The sequence below is a fragment of the Polypterus senegalus genome, chromosome 17 (assembly GCF_016835505.1).
Source record: "Polypterus senegalus isolate Bchr_013 chromosome 17, ASM1683550v1, whole genome shotgun sequence".
In the NCBI taxonomy this organism is placed as follows: Eukaryota; Metazoa; Chordata; class Cladistia; order Polypteriformes; family Polypteridae; genus Polypterus; species Polypterus senegalus.
In genome coordinates, this window is record NC_053170.1 from 89,589,626 (window position 1) to 89,609,406 (window position 19,781).

General features: G+C 39.5%; 1 protein-coding gene across 2 annotated transcripts in view; it reads right to left on the reverse strand.

The window, feature by feature from the left end:
* LOC120517687 (BAH and coiled-coil domain-containing protein 1-like) overlaps positions 1-19,781 on the reverse strand; it is an 89,912-nt gene that overhangs the window by 11,991 nt on the left and 58,140 nt on the right. For both annotated transcript variants that reach the window (XM_039740132.1, XM_039740131.1), the window contains exons 9-19: positions 17,628-18,500; positions 12,990-13,156; positions 12,496-12,632; positions 8,693-8,812; positions 6,658-6,772; positions 6,304-6,559; positions 4,077-4,307; positions 2,107-2,277; positions 1,682-1,929; positions 515-613; positions 89-227 (exon numbers count right to left, since the gene is read on the reverse strand). In XM_039740132.1, the coding sequence (XP_039596066.1) occupies positions 89-227; positions 515-613; positions 1,682-1,929; positions 2,107-2,277; positions 4,077-4,307; positions 6,304-6,559; positions 6,658-6,772; positions 8,693-8,812; positions 12,496-12,632; positions 12,990-13,156; positions 17,628-18,500 (2,556 nt within the window). The remainder of the gene's footprint in view (positions 1-88; positions 228-514; positions 614-1,681; positions 1,930-2,106; positions 2,278-4,076; positions 4,308-6,303; positions 6,560-6,657; positions 6,773-8,692; positions 8,813-12,495; positions 12,633-12,989; positions 13,157-17,627; positions 18,501-19,781) is intronic.

A 19,781-nucleotide genomic window follows, 5' to 3' on the forward strand; every position in this document is an offset into this window, starting at 1 on the left:
TGCACCATTCATTCAGTCAGCAAAATAGAACAACAATTCCTTTACTTGAGTTAAGTTATATGACTTGCCTGGAAAGCTCCACTCATACCTGTTGTGTTCTTTGGATGGTGGACTGAGCTCAGAGAAAGATGCTCATCTTCTTCAGAGAAGCTGCTATCTTCATTAATCTTAAAATCTTCATCTGCTGCAAAGCTTTCCAACAATCTACTCACTGCTCGGCCCTTTGGCTACAAAAACAAAGATCAGAATTACTAGAACCATATTTGGGGGAAAAGGCTGAGTCAGCCTTATCTTAAGTCCAGTCAGTTTTTATTTTATATTGTGCTTTTCATAGAGAACACTATCACAAATATTTACAGGCAAATTTAGTGTATAAAGTACCACCACAAAATGAGACGTGTGTCCTATGATTCCTCTTTTTTTGAGTTCAATTGGCCCCTCTGACAAAGTACCAGTATATGTAAATTGATCTGTAAAGTTAATGAATTCAATACTCTGAATATTAAATTGTTACCTGTTTGTTCCTGACTTTGTTGACCTTCTTGACCTGGCTGCCACTAAAATCCAGTAGCTGAGGGGAAACACATCCTTCGGGTTCATTGCTTTTCTTTAGCTATTAACAAAAAGCAGTTTATTTCATTAGGAAAGGAAACTGACATAATTCTGCTCTACTGAAATGATCACTGTCATTATATGAATATTACATGAAAGTGTACATGATTTCCTCAATGTGTTCTAGCACCAGAAACTCTCTCCTAACCAGCTCTGATTTCTACTAGGCATGCATCTGCATTTAAACTGTCACGAGTATCCATTTGTCCAATTCAAAAAAAAAAAAAAGCAGATGTGTACTAACCCAGTGTTTCTTTGTCTATTAACCAATGTCTCCTAAAGGTGATCTGTACAAACTTGACATATGCTGTATGGTTATACTAGAACAAACCTCCCTAAACCTTGAACAGCCAGAACACTTGCCAGTGGTCATGCACCTAGACACTGTGCTTCAATAGTGGAAAAGCATCTCTAAAGTGCTTACTGGTGAGTGCTATAAATCCATGACTGTCTTCCAAGCTCATGCAACAGATCTTTTCATGAATAGGTGCTAACCCCAAGGAGACTGCTATGTGTCATTTCTTTTCTCTAGCTTCTACTTTCTTTTAAAATCTATATCTTAGTTTCTAAAGGATTTGTGACATACTGGGCAAATTGTATTTATTACTTTATAAGAAATAGTAAAATTACTACAGTTCTTCTGAAATTATCATTCATGTATGATATAATAACTTCATGCTCAACATCACACACAATTATCAATGACAAACGACTGTTCTACATAAGGAAGTTGCAGTATGACTTCCATAGCACTCTAGTGTCAGTGCATGTGCCATATCGCATTTTATGTGGATTTCATTATAAGTGAGCTTTGTTCTCAGATTTGTTAATTGAGGTATAAACTGTACATTGAACAAGTATAACAAGTATTAAACAAGCCTGCACTTTTCCTTTCTAATGAGTGCAACATGTGTCTTGGGTACAGGTGGTATGCAGTCTCAAACTAACTTTACCTCCCTTTCTATCAGTGCTAAGCTGATGTAAAGAATCATTGCAAAGGGGTGGGAATGCAGACAGAATCTTTAAGCACTTCTGTTTTGAATAGTATGGATTCCAAAAGCATGTTAACCTTGCTGGATCCTTTGCTCTTCCTTGTTGCCCTTTTCAGCCTCTCACTTGCAGTGCTAGTGCAGTGCAACCTGCTACTAGCCCGATGACAGCCCCTGGAGTTTGTTTCTGACCACTTTTGTTGTGTCCTGAATGATTTTGTACGTTTTTCTGTTTCCCGTACTTTATTATCATTCCTCCTCTTTACCGCCTCCATCCTTGCAGGTGTGCGCTTTCTAACTTTGACTTCACCTTCTCCATCCAATGTTCCTAAAAACAAAACTGAGAAGTTAATGACCCTATATCTACCCTGGTAGAAGAAATAACAAAATATGCATACTGTGGTGTCCAGTGTAGTGACCTTCACCCTGAGAAGCATTGCCCTCTGATATTTTTATACAAATAATTTTTATTCCCTGATGCAAGTTGGGTAAGAAAGTGTCATACCTAAAAGCCCTTGTCTCTCCTTCTTTTTCTTCGCTTTCTGGTTGGCCTCAAGTTTCACAACAGATGAAGGAGAGGGGTCAAGTAGGGCTGAGCTGAGGGCCAGGGATCTGGAAGTTAGGCCACCAATGTCATCTCCTTGGTCACTGTTACAACTGCCTTCATCCTCTCCTTCTGCCATCAAAAATAAATAAATAAATACATATACATTAATTTCTCAAATTAAATCTGTAACTCTTTGTTGCATGCCTTTTGCTATAGTCTGAGACATTTTTTAACTTTACTGAAATGACAGCTGGTTAGCAGCCGTGGCATCAGAACCCCTCTGAAAAATGGGGAGATGTAGCACTGTGCCCATGAACATGTGATTTCAGCAAGCTGTTTGAATACCACTCATGCCCAGAAACCATGCTTTTTTTTTTTTTTTTTTTAAATTGTAGAGCACTGATCTATGTCATTGGCACTGCTACTTTATATACATATTGTGCTCACTAGTGCCAGTTTTCAATTGGAAATGAAATGTGCACCTCAACGCCTCTTTCCATTCAATTACAAATACATGACAAACACACTGCCAAGATGTAAAAATGCAGGAATACAAGTAATACAAACGGCTTTGGTTTACTCCTTTGTTGTGAGACAAGGATTTATTTACTTTTGAATTTTCAACACGGGCTAAGCTTTCTGTCTATGTGCCTTTCATTCGCTGCCTTTCGTCAGCCATGTCATATGTCAACCTGCTGTTGAAATGCTTCTCACTTACATGGCTAAAACTGACAGTCTCCCTGGTGCAAATATTAGAAATATGTAAATGACAGAAAATGTGAGGGCTATTAACAGATTGTCAACATGATGAGAAAACATGAGGGAGGCAGAGAGAGAGAGAGGGAGAAATTCCCAAAAAGAATTTGGCTTAGGTGAATGCTGCCGAACAGCTGTCTCTGCCCATAGAATGATCCATTTGGCCAGCTGGTGCAGAGACTCCTAGACTCAAGTGGAGCTGGATACTTCTGCTTGATTAAGAAAGCCAGTACATGAATGGCAAGCATATAATAGATTATAGGTGCTACAAAATGTTACTTGAAAATACCCTGGCAAGAAAAGCAATGGTAATTTCAAAATGTTGCAGCTTGGTTCAGCGAGCATGGGCTGGTCAGCTTTCACTAATAAGGTCTGCATATGTACAAAATCGACACATTAAACTGACCAACTTGAATCCTTTGACAGGAAAATGAACCACATGGTCCAACCTGATTAGCACAGTCTGATTAAATATAAAATGTTAAAGGTAGTAGCATATCACTGTGCAAACAAAAGCGAGGAGTGCCTTGTTGCAGCAATAATAGATGTATCACTTAGCTTCCTTTCTGTTGAATGTTTGCTGATTTGTAACATTTTAATAATAATAATAATAAAAAAAAAAAAACTAGAGATCTGCATGAAACAGGTTGTACCAGTGAGATTAAGTGTGCAGCTGTGAGAGGAGTTGAACCCTGCTATGGTAACATTTTCAAAAAAGTAAATCATAAACATGCCCACTGATTTATGAATAATTAATTAAGAGTCTAGGCACATATAAAAATATTTTTAGTAGCAATAATGCTTTATAGAGCATGCCAAACCAGTTGACAAAAAAAGGTCTGAACCACTAAGAGGCCAATCAGCTTTACTGGTCACTTGTCAGGTTTAGGAGGGGCAGCAAGACTTTAATTCAGTAAGATGAAGTGCTTAAAATAAAAATGACAAGTACAGGTACTGTGCAAATGCAATACGTGATACCATGTACCCAAGCCACAGTCTTATAGTCAGCGAAGCAGCATTGTCTGCTCTCCTTATCTTTTTGCAATCTAACTCTAACTCACATACACTGCTGTAAAAACATTTAATTTGACACCCTAGTGAGTGCAATCTTTAATTCTAACCCCCCATCTTTATAAAACACTTTTGATCATCATGCCTAGTGACCAACCCACCTTGATCTGAAGAGGTGCTCTCTGACTGTGAGGTCTCCTTCCCAGTGACTGATTCTTGTTTAGATTTTCCACTTACTGCTGGAAGGCTTAGGCTCTTGATGGAGGCTTTCTGAGTTATTCGCCCAGTGGAGGATCCTCTCAAGGATGGACTAAATTTCCTCTCGTTCAACTTTTTTCCAAACATCATTCTTCCTGATACATTATCAGAACCTGCACTGTCTGTGCTTAGTGCTAGAACAATACAGAATTAAAAAAGTGGTAATTTGAAAGAAGAGGAAAAAAAATTGCCTACAGCTCTCAAGCAATCTACCAAAAACAGTCAGCAAAGGAGAAACACACATTTCCATGTTTGTTAAGAAAACAAGAAGTCTGACAAAGGATAAGTGACAATCCAGTCCAAAAAGTTCAACAAAAAAGAAGTTAGGGTTCAGCCTATTAGGTTTTTTTGTTTAGTTATGTTCATTCAAGATGTCTTGTCTAGACATTCTTGAAAAGTTGTGAAGTTTTTGGCTTCAACTAAATGACTGGATCGTTTGTTCTCGACTACCACATCTTTTTATTTTTATTTTAATTATGAAGTGCTTATAATCGACAGTGTTTACAATATATCCTTACATTTGTATTTGCCTGTGTGTTTCATTCTATACATTGTCTCAATGTTGGCAGAGTTCCCTGAATAAACCTTTAATCCTTTTTAGACTTTGCTACTTGTAGGTCACTTTCATCCATCTTTTTAATTCAAATTAACATTCCTTTTTCCTGTGTGTAGCACCACTCTACATTACATGACCACTCTTCTTTGATCCATACTCTTTGCCTCTTGCCAGTTAACCAGCTTGAAATCAAGTTTGATAGGTTACTTCAGATGTCAGTAGCTGTTGGGTGCGTAACCATACAAAATTGGGATGCACCAAGCAATCGGCTGCCAATTGAAGCTGGATGATTTTCACTAAAAAGACTTGATCGGTGATTGGTAAAGAGACTGATCACAAAAAATAAATTTTTCAGCCCATGCTTTTCTATGCTTTACGGTAATTTATCAGCGAACGAGTGGTGACTGGTATACTGTATTAGCCTTTATGATAACGGAAATGGAGTAATAAACTGAAGAAATAAAACCTGAGTAGTCATCCTGTGCAACTAGACAAATGACAAGAAAAGCAACTTTAAGGAATACAGACATTTATTTTGTCCTTTAAATTAAAACAGGCGACACTTGAGTTTGGATGTTGTGCTTGTTTAAAATGCAGCAGCTTACACTTTTAATTGGAGAAAACACAATGATGAATTAGATATTGCTGCTTAGTAAACTGGTGGCGCAGTGGTAGCGCAGTTAGGAGACCCGGGTTCGCTTCCTGGGTCCTCCCTGCGTGGAGTTTGCATGTTCTCCCCGTGTCTGTGTGGGTTTCCTCCGGGTACTCCAGTTTCCTCCCACAGTCCAAAGACATGCAGGTTAGGTGCATTGGCGATTCTAAATTGTCCCTAGTGGGGGTGTGTGTGTGTGTGTGTGCGTGCGTGTGCTCCCTGCGGTGGGCTGGCACCCTGCCCGGGGTTTGTTTCCTGCCTTGCACCCTGTGTTGGCTGGGATTGGCTCCAGCAAACCCCCATGACCTTGTAGTTAGGATATAGCGGGTTGGATAATGAATGGATGGATGCTTAGTAAACAATAGGCTTTTTTAAAGATTTGTACTGTTTTTATTATTTGTTGCTAGGTGTCATACAGCTTTTGGTAAGAAACAAGTACTACACGATTAAAATGGTTTTAACTAAAATGTATCACAAACAGCAGGGAGTTTTCCTTTAAGGAATTTGAGACTTTCTTTTTGTTTGACACAAATGCCCTTACCATAACTACGGCTGACTGCTGTGTTCAATATTCAGTTAAAAGACAGCAGCCATATTTACACCTTTCACTTTAATAACAAGCTTCTGAATTACCATGTGCGATTTAGTAAAATATATTATTTCATTATTAAACATATCCATTATGCCTTAGTAGTTAAGGTGTTGGGCCACAGAAACTATGGGTGACTCACTACCCAGCACTAAGCTGAGTAATCTAGAGCAGATCATGAAATACGACTCTACTGCAACTGCAGAAATATGAAAAGAGCTATACCACTATGATTCACAAAAAGCCAAGGACAGAGCAGTCCCTTAAATACTGTAAATACATGTAATGTTTTTGTTTAACAATGACTACCCTTTTCATTTCTAAGTCACCTACCTGTTTCAGCTCTGCTCCTGCTACCTGGCTGAATCTCCATTTCCACTGCTGGCCTCTGTTCCCCTCGGGAAATACCCTGACCCTGAGATACCTTTGTAGGTAAGGTGCTAGGGGGCTGAATTGCTTTTTGCCGAAAGGGACCTTCTCCTTTGCCACAGCGATTTACTTTAGCCTTCTGCTTGAGCTGCGAAACCTTCCTGGCCAATTTGGAATTCAGTGCCCTCTGTGTTCCACTCTGCTTGCAGCGAGCCTTCACCTAAAAAAATATGATCAGAACCCAAACAGCCAAGTTAGGAGCTAGAAAATGAATGGGAAGAAAATAACGAGGTTGGTGGCAGGAGTAATGTCACTCACCTTTGGGCCACTGAAGCACTCTAATCCTTGATCAGAAATGGCCCTTTTCTTCCTCTTTACACTAATTCCTTCCTTTAGCTCATCACAGAGCAACCCTAGGCCCGTCTCCATTGACCTGCCAATCATACAAGGGACGAAATGTGGCCATCAGTGACTTAGTTCCCTTCATACAGACAGGTGCACAGTGTTTTAGTTGTGGCCGTTTCTGGTCAGTGTCTGCTCTTATGCTTCTTAGCAGTTTGTTTCCTTTAAAAATGACAATTTCAGCAACAAAAACCAAGCTAAACTAAAATCAAATGTCTTCCAGAAAGGATCCTAGTAAGTACTGTACTGTTTTTCAAAATATAACTAATCCCCTCTGAATACTTTGTGTCCTGTAGCAGACCACCTTCCCAATCTCCCACAGAACACTTTTAGGATGAAAACTATTTCATAAATTTTGAAAAAAAAAGCAGGAATGTCCTGGTGGGTCCAGGCCTCCGTATCCTAAGCTTGTGCAAGTTAGTCCCAGCAGCATGGAGCTGTCAGCAAGCTGTGACAGACATGATGTGACAGGGACACTCCCCTCTTGTCGGATCAGTGCACAGATGCCCAGCTAATCTCACAATGACTAATTAAACAAAATTGTGATTAGCGGGGTCTGCTATTTCCTTGGCACTCTTTAGACAGTTACCCTCTTAAAAGCTAAAGGCTTATTTCTGCACTCTTCCACAAGGAATCACTGTTGGAAAAGGGCTGCAGAGAGCAGCGTCAGTGCTCTGCAGTTTTAAGAAATCAGTATGAAACACTCAGCACCTCTATTTGTTGCATTCTTTACAGTTCAGCCTTATGGTGCAAACTTTGTAGAAGGCTAACAGGCTTCAGCAAAGGAATGTCTGCATTGATTTTAGATACAAAGCAACTTGCTTCATCACTTTGAAACAGAATCTTTCAGCCTGAAGCATTTTATCCAGTTTACTTTCACAACAAGCACATTCAATGTTCCTCGATACCAAGCCAAATCAACTTCAGTAATTATCTTCCTCATCCTCTTACTCCTTTGAAGGTTACCATCTCAGAAACTGCATCTGCAGACAGCATTGCAAACAAAGTATGTGAATCGACACTGCCAGAGACTGAACATAGACCAACTGTGCAGCTGAATTAAACTTTCTAAACCAAGCCTTGTCAGAGGGATATAATGGAAATTAATCCCTTTTCTAACCAAGCAGAAAATACTGTATATTAAAACATTATGTCTGAGATAAAAACAGTCTAGTATAGTTGGTTACCAGGTTGGTCAGTTAAGGAATCACATGAAGACCAGTTTGTGGAAGAAGAACTCAAAAGGCACTAGCAAATTAATCTAATTATGTCTGACAGAGGGAATGTGTGTCTGCAAATTGGTCTTATTTGATCATTTTACAACTAGTTTTCTGACGCAAGGTATCTGGCTCTCTTTTATCTTTTAGTCTGAAACCAAAATAAGTTCAAGTTGCAATATGTTTGGCTTTGAAATAATATTCAGTATCACTCCATTTTATTATCCCAACACAAAGTGTTCATTGGGGAAATATTTGTCCAGTTACTGCTCAGATGAACATTATCTAATTAAACAGAATTCTGGATCATTTCAAAATTTGCAGAGTGCAGGCATCAGTTTGTTGCCCCCAGCTGGTCTACCCAGGTAGTGTTGGTGACACCTGTGGGCTGTTCAGTGTTGTAGTATTCATCACAAATGTCATGTTTATACTCCGTTCGTTGTTTAAATTATCATTTTAATTGCTAAAACTAGGTCTTGTTTTATTGATTTTGGGTGTCCTGATTCATTGTTCAAATATTGCTGCCCTCCAAAAAAAAAAAAACAAAACAGTGGTAAGCTGGATTTTACATTAATAAAGGGACATGTCACTGTATTGAGTTGGTCAATTATCTATTAGAACAGGCCTATTGGGTTCATAAGGGTCAGGAAAAAAAAGAAACAGATGCAACCTAATTAAGATTAACTCGACACATGCCTGTTTGTATGTGTACCTTTTTTGAATCCTGCACTTACTTGACTTTTAAGGGCATATCTCCTGCTGCTGTGGGGGTGCTAATACTTCCAGATGTAGACTTCCGTTTTCTGGGCCTCCCAGGTCCACGTCGAGCAGGACTACGAGATGTCTCCTCCTTCCTAAATTGGCAGAATTTGAAGAAAAATAAAAAGTTTAGGTTCTTAGTATGTTCAACATTACAATGTGCACTTTTTCCTACATTAACCATTTTTATTCCCAAATCACATTATTTCAAATAAGCTTTGTCAGTTTTCTTTGGGATCATATTTTTTCATAATAACGCATTGCATCGCTTGTGTCAGTTGTCTGATAGCTAAATACCAATCAACAAAGATCTATAAACTGGTTTACAGTCAAGTGAACATGACTGAGGTAGCAGATGCCTGTAGGCTACAGACTATAGGAAGATGAATGGCAAACCATCTAGAAGGTCAAGGCCAAATGCAGTCTACACCACTACCAAAAGAGCCACATATGAATTACAAAGAATGTATCATTTACACTGACAGCATACTAACACCTAGTTAATGAGAAGTAATGCTATGTGTAATAAATGAAGTTGTGTTTGTTTTTTTATTGTTACATATTCACTTTTGCATATGATACTCTAGAACTCTGGCACACAGTCCTTAACTTATCTTTTCTGATCTGCTCAAACGATCTTCCTTCTTTGCCGTCTCCTCCCTATCTCCCTCTGACATTTCAAAGTGCTCTGTAAGCTGTCTTCTTTCTCATGTAATAACTCAATCTGGTCAAAATTCAAATGTCCTGTACAACTTTACTTTGTCCTCTGCACAGCTTCACCTGCTCCCATACTCCTGATCAATCCTTAAAGCTCAAGACTAGCAATCACTAGATGAAATGACAGTTCTTAAAGTGGTCACATCGCCTTTGCCCTACTGGGAACGCATTTGTTTCTGATAAAAGTTTCACTGAGGCATTCTTCTGAAGTGATAAATAATAACAGATATGTGTTGTTCACAACAATAAATCTTTCAAGTTGTTTTATATTGATAAACTGAATTTACCTTGTAATAAAATATGTTCCTTGTGCCTTCAATTATGTCTCCTATTTTGACTGTTAATGTTACTTCTCTTTCTTGCTGTTTTCTTTTTTCTGTGTTGCACTGATGTAATTAGCTTTTTTTCCCCATACAAAAACTGAAATATTACTTGTTTAACTATCCACAGAAATTTAGTAAATGTCATTTCAGATTTAATAGAAGTCGTTGAGAAGTCAAAGTTTGCCCAGCTTGGTCAATATTTGTGTGGTGTTTACCCTTTATCCTATAGTCTCCCTGTGTTCCCTCTTGAGTACTTCACTTTCTTCTTATGTCTGAACAAATGGAGGATAAGGTAACTAGGGTCAAGACTAATAAACTACTTAATATTTTCACTTTTCTTTAAAGTTGCATTACAGTTTCTTGTCTAAAAGAATTTTTTGCCTAGAAGATTTTTTTAACAGTTGCCTATCCAACACAAAGATAAGTGCTGGTCTTCACTGTGGAAAAACCTGAAGTTAGGTGCACCCTCATATGTGTCATTGCCTATGTCTTGTATTATTGGTTCACTTCGAATAACACAATAATGTCTTACGTTAGGTTGTTGTGATGTTTTTCCACACTTGACTCAGTTGTTCACGCATAAGCAAAAGGACATGAATTTTGGTCTGCGGTGAGCTGGTGCCCTGCCTGGGATTTGTTCCTGCCTTGCGACCTGTGTTGGCTGGGATTGGCCCCGACCCTGTGTTAGGATATAGCAGGTTGTATAATGGATGGATGAAGTTTGATGAATCATGCAATACCTGGAGCTGGAAAATTGTCAGATTGGGTTTCTTTAGATATCAACTCTGGCTTTGATTGACACATACAGTACATAGTCTCAAACTGCTGAATTTTAAAATCCTAAACTAATGATAGCCTTACTTGATCACTGCACCAAACTGCAAAGAACCAACTGGAACACAATCTCTCCTTTTTACCCAATAAATACTGAACTGCCCCACAACCACATGGCTCACTTGACATAGTAATGCCTCGGTGGCTAGCTTACTTGTAGCTAAGCAAGGGCACGGTTTTTTGTTAGGTAATCATGTTGACATAGATATTTCCCCTTGCGCTTGTCCATTGGATAATGTACAGATGCATAGATTATGTTTGCACCATGTAATGATAGAGCTGTTGGGCAGCTTACAAGACATTCTGTGCTAAATGAAAACAAGACTTGACTGCCTTCATTGGTACAATTCAAGCAAGTTAGAACAATTCTAAATAAGTAAATGTTGTTTTCTAATTTTAATCTGCAATTTACCACTTATACCAAAACATAACTTGGTCTTTGATTGGTTGGCGACTTCCCAAAAGTTAATAAGGTATATGGCCATAAGTATTGCACAGCTGACCCCTTTCTGAGTGAAGTAATTCAGTTCAGTATGCTTCAAGAGTGGTAAAAACTGTCCTTGTTCCAGATCACTTACTTTCCACTTTTCTCTGTTCTCATAATACTGATGATGAATTACAAACATCTTCTCCCTTCGGTATGACTGTCAACCTGCTACCACTTATGTATTTTATAGCTGCCCCTGTACTGAATAGGTCAACCTTTGCAGAATGGTATCTTAAATGCACCCCCGCTTTATAAAACCATGAGTATATTTTTATACATAGCTAAATCACCATCTAAATAGTTCCATTTGCCCAGCCCTTCAACATGGGGTAGGGATACACCACCTTCTTTTGTACTGTAAATAACCTTCTGTTGTAGACAGGTACTGGATTACTTACTTTGCTTGTCCAATTTGACACTGTACATCACAAAAACGTCAGAAATTAATCTATGCATTTGAGCACAGACTGTTTTTTACTTCTATAACTACATACAGACCGACAACTCAAAGCTCCATTTTCTTTTTATTCCCCGTAGCACATATAATTCACCAGCATAACTTCATGTTTCATGTGTACACCTACAAAACATAGCTTTTAAATACATCTCAGCGACTAATAAGCTCACTCTATCTGTTCTAAGAAATGCTTGGAGGATAACAAACATTTAGCAACCTAATGGAAAATAAAAGTACTGTTTTTGAACTCTATTTTAATGAATCTGACTCTAGTTATGATTATCTCATATCTGAGGTACAGTTATTTTTATGTAACAGCTCCAGCATCCGTCAAAACCTCTCAGTCTCAGATACAGAAGAACTTTGTAAGGTTAAAGTGGAATAGTATAGTTTTCCGTTTAATGGCCTCCCCAAAAGTTAATACTAAAGAGTCATGCTAAGTATATGGCAACTCCATCAACTGGTTGTTCTGCAATGACATTCTGTAAAAGCATCGACACTGCACACCTTACAACAGTACATTACTACAACCTTTGAAATAGACTGAAGGTCATCATGTAGTTCCCCCACAGAAAACCCTTAATTACCCCCTAGTGCCCACTCTACAGAATTTTCTTTTCAAATAACATTTGTTACTTGCTTCTTCTTTACAGAGTTTGAAAAATATACAGTACATTTAAAATTTTTCACATTCTCCATTGTTCTTGCATTTGCCATTTATAACGTGCTGATGTTTCCAGGCTCTGCTGCCAGTGTTTACTATTATGCGTCTGCAATGTATTGTTTGTTTCACTTTCTCTAATAATATTAATGTCTTTCTTAATTGTTTTATGCACTATAGAATACAGATTGATCATAGCTGAACAAGAGCCTGAAACTAAATAAACAGTGCAGCATGCTCAATAGACACATTTAGTTGTCATCTTAACATTCTGAACTGTTGTGACATTATTGACTCACTCATGGTCATGCCTCCTTTGCAGTTTGGCCAGCTCCTTCTGTTTCTCTTTGTACTGGCGCTGTAGATCTGCAAGCCTCATCCTCATGGCCACCTCTTGTCCATCCATTCCTTCAATCGCAGCCTTTACTGGACAGACCTGTACAAAGTGAAAAAGTCAGGCACTGATGTCCTCACTACAGAAAAGCAGGCCGATTTTAACTTACAGGTGGACCAGTCCAAGTTTTTTTTTTTTTTTTCCCCCAGCCTGATAGTGGGTATGTGGTGGGCAGTCAAATGGGACCATTCAAATGGATTGTGATAGCTAGGTTGAATAATTTGAGGATCATTTCTATGTCAAGCTGAGGTGACCCATCTTCATTATGAAATAAACTGGGGCTGATAAGGTTTGTCGAAAAACTGTTTTTTTACTGACGCACGTTCTCAATATGGGATTTTTTAAAGAGATTTGTTGTGTACTAATCCAGTCAGTCTTTCAGTTGGAGATTTTACTCACTGGTTCCAGACGAGGAGTCCAAGTACATTTTTTCCGTAGGTTGAAAGCTCGTCGAATTGGACACCGTTTCCATGCTCGAAGACTGTTGTCCTCTCCTGGATTTAGCTCAAGAGACCGAGCTGCTGCCAATGTGGCCAGGTTCTGAAGATCAAAGGTCAGCATCTCTCCTGTTGTAAATGAAAGAATGGACTTTGGTAATTAACCTCCTAAATTTGCTTGTTGGCATTAGGCAGTGTTTGGCTTTGTGGCAGCATTGTGCATTTATGGAAAATGCATACCATGATCTAAATAGAATCACAGTGCCAGAATTAAACTATAAGGAGCACATACACTTTACATTTTGGTACACTATAAGGGCACCATATATTGGGTACACTGTTACACTGCACTCAGTTAAAGCTACGCTATTGTTTTCCCATTATACAATAGAGAGAAAGGGGGTTAATAAGACCAGTGGTTGCCCTTCATTTATCACTGTTGCAAAGACATAAGTGCCAGTCACAGGCTCAGAATTAAAAAAGCCTTGAATATTCATTTGCTGACCATATGCTGTTTCACGGTACCCTAGGACTGAAAGGCACTCTGTCCTGAATCAGAGATTTGTTGTGTTTCTTGGCTCCCATTTCTTTTATACTACTCTAATCATACCCCATGTGGGAGGTGAAGGGATACTGTGCTAAGAGTTATTCTAAGTACATCTCTAGTTGAGTTTTTCATTTAAAAACATCAGAAAAGTAAATGCATTAAGGCTTACAGCATCAAGGCAACTGCAGTTTTGTAATATTAATAAGTGATTATTTAAAGTCCAAGTGCCTTTCTGTTACTTATTGTTAGTACTGAATAGTTAAGAGATGTCACTGGACAAAACTGGGTAATAAGCAAGATATAGATACAAGTTTTAAAGAGAGAGACTATGCAGACAAGATAACAGCTTCCATGCAAGTTAGGTTAGCTATAAGAAAAAGTGACTTGTAATATTTCTGCAAAATTAACTGTGAACATGCTTCTAGTTGTCATAGGTCACCACTGATTAATTTGTTTTAAAGCCTTCCATATTATGTTCAAAATTTTAAACCATGCATTCCATAACAGTGCTTCTGTTTATTTAGGCTAAAAAGATCATCTACTCTAATATATAGTTGCAGCTCATGTTTGTTGTAGCTCATTTTCTGCAGTCTCTTGCAATAAATTTTATAGCTCTTTTCTTGACTTCCTGTTGTCCTTTTGTAATAGAGACCCAGGCTACACAAAATATGTCAGATATTGTCTCACAGGTGAAGTATACACCATAAGTTAAGTCTTTTCTAGACCTATTCCCCATTCATTGAGCTATATAATACATCTTTTTCCTTTTGAATCAGTTCTGGATATTATGTTGCTGTGGACTCTGAGACAACAGATCTGTCAAATCATTGCAGTATTCATTCTAGTATACCTCTCCCTGAAAATTATACTGTAGGTGGCCTGACCTGTCTGTAAAATGGCAAGTGAAAGTTGGTGGGGAATCTAAGAGGTTTCACCATACATTACAATGAGAGCCTCTACCGTATCACGATAACCTCTAGTGTGAAAGTTAATAATAAAGACCAATGTAACTTTAGTTGAGAAAGGCTTGACAGGTCTTTTTCAAAAGATATATGCTCATTAAGGCTAATGCTATGACCTAATATGCTTAAAAACAGCTCCGTCCTTGAGCTGAGAGAACTCATGATGTCAACAGGACAGAAAAATGCTATGATGTCACTAGTAGCACGGAAGGTTTGGATGTTCATGCCCACCTGGCATTCTCTATAAATAGCTGTCTGGAAAGAGGCACAAAAATCAATTCTAAGCAAAGGATTAATGAACCATGAGCATAAAAAAGTGATTGAATGCAAAGTGAGCAGAATTAGTGATCGACCACAACATTGGATGGCCTTCAGTCTGTTTGAAAAGACTTGAGGTCAAAAAGCCAAATGTGAAGTCATTCTGTTGGGCAGGCTGTACGGCGCTGTAATGCTGGTATCAGGTCATACATTTGGTAATTTGTGAGAAAAGGTGAGAGAATGTTAAATGTTGGCTATTAAAAAAAAACTATTTTATAAAGAACCTTTCATAAAGAATAGTATCTCAAACAGCATAATGCATATAGTATTTTTTAAATATAAGTACAATACAGGCAACCTAAATGGCTTTCTGACTGTCTCAACATGAGATTGGTGCAAACTAAATCTGCATCCTTTTAAATTCCAGTGCACCTCCAGAGCCACTGGGCCTTACTGTCTAGAAACAAGCTGTTCCTGTCAAGGGTGGACTTCCCTTTGTTAAGGTACATAGGCTGCCCACAGTTAGCAGCCCTGACTGGGGAAAAAAAAGGAAAGGCCATAAGATTTAAATAAAATCAAGATGATCAGGGGTAGGATGTAGTATGTGTTTGCAGAGAAGCAGTCTGCCCTCTGATGCTCATTTACAGCAAACAGTGTGGCGAGCGGCTGGGGGTGGTACCCAGCCGGGACGCCCAGAAGGACTGAAGGAGGGATTACACCTCCTCTGCACCATGAGGGGGCAACCGCCCTGGTGGCTATGGGGACCACGGGAAAGGAGCATGGAAGCTCAACCGTCTAGGAGCCCATGGTCACTGCCAGGGGACGCCCAGATGCCTGGAGAGTCCTGGTCCTCAGCACTTCCGCCAGACTCGGAAGTGCTGAGGGGAAGAAGACCAGGGTCTTCCGGGTGCACTTCCGCCATACCAGGGAGTGCTGGCAGAAGTTCACTGGGAGGCACCTGGAGCACGTGTGGGTGGATATAAAAGGGGCCGGCTCCCTCCATTCGATAGCTGGAGTCGGGTGGAAGAGGACGAAGCCTGGAGGAGAGGAGTGGAGGCGGTTAGAAGAGAGAGAGGCACTGGAGGAAGCCTGGACTGAAGGGTGATTGGTGCGGGAGCACTGGGTTGTGTGTGGGACTCATTTCATTGAAAATATGAATAAACGTGTGTTTGGGTGCAAACCAGCGGTGCCGCCTGTCTGTGTCCGAGCTGTTTCGCACAACAGACAAACTAAGCAAGATATCGGAGTATGTTAATTATTTCTTTCTTTGGCCATTTATAGCTATACATGCAAAAAGGGTCAAAATTTCCAGAAAACAAAACCTTTCAGATAGTAGCAAAACCAAGTCAGTTGCCTGTTATATGCACAGTAGGAATGGTTAGCTAAGGAAGGTCAAATACTTATATTTGCATTTTATTTTAAAGTACATGCTCAGGATTGGCTGAAGGAGTTGACCCTCTTGTACCTGCCTACTGTTCAACATGACTGAACACTGTACTGTGCAACACTGTTACTTTTGTTATCCTGTTTATGATACCCCCTTATGCTATGGAGTCTATTCAGGTCTGACTTTGTTTCATGCTTTTTTATTTTCTTTTTATATGGTGCTTCACCTGCCTCCATACACCATTCTTTAGTCATGAGGAAAACATCTGTCCTGTCAGACCTCAGCCATAGTTTCTTAAAGGTGTGAATGTAAGGCATGCACAATGATGCCAGGAACAATAAAAGAAACCGTGACTTGATATGAGGAAGAGGCTTGTATGGAGTTTTTCATTCCAGTTATTAGTTGGGGTAAGGCCCAAAAGCAATATCTATATCTTTTTTATTACCCCCCCACCACCTTGGTTGCAAAGGTCCAGCCAAGGCCTGAATCCAGATGGCTACAGCTGGCTGCTCCTAAGCTATCATTTAATTCCATTCATCTCTGCACATTTTTTTATTTAAAGGCAGAAAGTGAGAGGAAGGAAGGAAGGAAGGAAGCAACCTACATGGTACGTGCCAAGCTTCTGTCACACAGAAAGGAAGTCCTGGATTACCCAGCGGCCAGTGATCCAGCTGCACTGTTGCTGGATGGGGGTAGTTTTGCTGGACTGCAGTGTAAATCCCCAGAGGGAGGGGCAGTGGGGTAGCTTGCTGTTATCTCCAGTGCACACAAAGACTGCACACTGTGTTGGCGGAAAAACTTAATAGAGGGACATTATTTTCCTTCTGGCCTTTCATGTGAAAGAAAAACAAAACCAAGGATATTCAGTCATTGCTCTCCTTCTATAAATATCCTTCATGAAAAACAGCTCTGCTGTGCCTCACTGACCTGAAACAAATGCCTCACTTGCAGTCCCCTTCTGAATTTCTAGATTCTTGCACCACACAATGTAAGCAACTTGTGCAAAATACTTAGAACTATGAATGACTTATGGCATCCACAAATTAATTCCTGGGATACATAACCAAATAATATCCCATGACCCTGAACTGCATTGAGAGAGTGTTATAGGGTGTGGTTGGGTGGCATGAATATAAGACAGACAGTATATATAAAATGTGTTATTATAAGAATTATTGTTTACCAAGCAGATAGCTGCAGCAGATACTTAAGGTGTAGCCCTCCAGACTGATACTCTTGTGGTAACAGAAATGTTAAGGGAAGATTCTGGAACCATTGGCAGCCATAAAAGCATAACAGTTGCTGTAGTTTTGGCAAGTTCACCAAGCATCTTGCTACTGTACAAATGTTTGAAGAGGATGAAGCTGACCTCTTATGTGGAGATTATTTTACAATGAATGGGCAGTAATCATGCCAAGTAGACATTAGCACCAAACTTTCTCTCACCTTCACTCTCTGCCTCACTCTTCCTCTGCTGCAGCTCCAGATCCACTAGTGCACTGAGCAAAGCTATTCCATGGCTGGGGTGACAACACAAAGTTACAGATGGGTTGTTGGCATTGGAGGAATGTGGTGGTGTCAGCAACGGATTATCTCCTTCACTATTGAGTGCAGCTGCAATCAACAGATCCAAGCCTGTGCTTGAGACAGTGTGCCAGTTTACAATTACTGCCTTGTCTGTCCCGCTTCCTGAAATGCTATGATTGGGCTCATCCTCCTGTGATAAAGGACTCCTGCAGAGATCCCCAGATTTTGGGGTAGGGGTTTTTCTCCCTGACTCCAGATCAGAGGTCTCCTTTGTGTCACCTACTGAGCATGGACTTGTGCAAGGATGGTAATTCTCTCTGTCTTCTTCATCCAGTATGTTCTTTACATGTTCCTCTTCCTGTCCGTTGTCTTGAAGACTAAATTCCTGTTTGCACACTGAGTCTTCTACCTCCACTGGTCCTTGGGAATGAGAGGTGGGAGTAACAGGAATGAGCGATGGTAAACTAGAGGTATCTTCTTCAGGTCTAGGGCAGTGAAATAGTCCACTTGAGTCCATTTCCGATGGATCACAACAGTCACTGCTACCTACTACTTCCACTTGCCCAAGTTCAATGGTTTTGGGTCCTACTACTTCTTCTGATATTCTCGAGGAATCAGCCTTCTCATTTATTAGTTCATTTTCTGCTGAACCTATGGACTGGGGAACAGGTTCATCAGGCTCTGCCTGCATTGCCTCCAATTCATCAGGTTCTGCTGCACGAATATCTTGGGGTGACATACTACTTCTGTAACTCATGGCAACTTCCGGATATGTGTATCCTGGTGGAAGGTCTAAAGTGAGAGAATAAAAAAAAGGATAAAAAACCATGATAAGCATCACTTAACTGATTTAACTTAACAAATTTAGGCAACACATACCTGTTTAACAAGTTAAATGTCTATTCACAGACCTATAATAATGTCATTTTTGGGAATCATGAATAATTTGAACTGGACTTTTTTCTATACAATCTTTCACCCCCTACAGTTGAAGTTACAACTAATTTAATAAATAATGAGAAGAGCATATGTTATTAGGTAACATCTGAATTCTACTTTTTGAGACACATTTATGTCACCTGTTCACGGTTTGTGTAATCAGTTAACAGCTGATTTTGCCAACAAGGTTCTCAAAACATCCATTCGTGATAAAACAACAAGGAATGCATGTTAATTAAGTGATTTGCATCTCTACCATAAAGGGCTTTTGTCTCTGGGTTAAGCACAATTTTATGTAATATTAAACTTTTGAAAATAAATAAATTCAACAAATCTTTTCATGTTACAACAGAACTTCTCAGCTCAAGTCTGTTTACCTGCGTGTCAGTTGCTTAGAGTTGTATAGAGTGAGAAGTGGAAGAAGGTATTTGGTTGTGGAAGTAGTGAGGTGTTAGATTCTGTTGAGGGACCACATACAATTCTTAGTACTTGGTGCACAGCGACAGGTACATGGAGAGTGTTTTTGGACTTCGGTTTGAAATTTGGGCACTCATGGAATAAGATAAAAACTGGTATTCTCCATATGGGGCTCAAAACTCTGCCTGCTCCATATTAACAATTCTCCATGTTGCTTTAAACAGACATTTTTTAATAGTCTTAGGGCTCACATGCATTCAACTTGTCAGTTTTGTGGAGGTTTTGCTCCAGAGCCTTTTTTATGTTAATAAAACAAAAAACATACTTTAGATTGGTCAAGATCTATGTATCAAGGCTAATGTAGGGTGTGCATGTCAAGAGGCAATGTCCTGCTGGATCTGTTGTCCTCCATACCATGTTATTGATGGGTTCCATCCGTCTGCTGATAGAGGTGTCGGATGAATGCATATCCTTCTGATTGCCTCCTGCTCAAAGAGCCCTGAAGGATAAGGAGGCCTTGTTTTCTGTCTTGCTGACCTTAAGTGCTCCCAAAGCTCTGCTTTTTCACCCACTGTAGAGCTTCACATAGATATGAAGCATGATTTATGAAGTTATTTTTCTATAAAAGGTTTGAGCATGGAGTCTGGTTTATTGTAAAAATCACAGGCCTTGGTTCCAGCTGCCTGACCCTGATAACGCCTTGTTTCATTTTTGTCC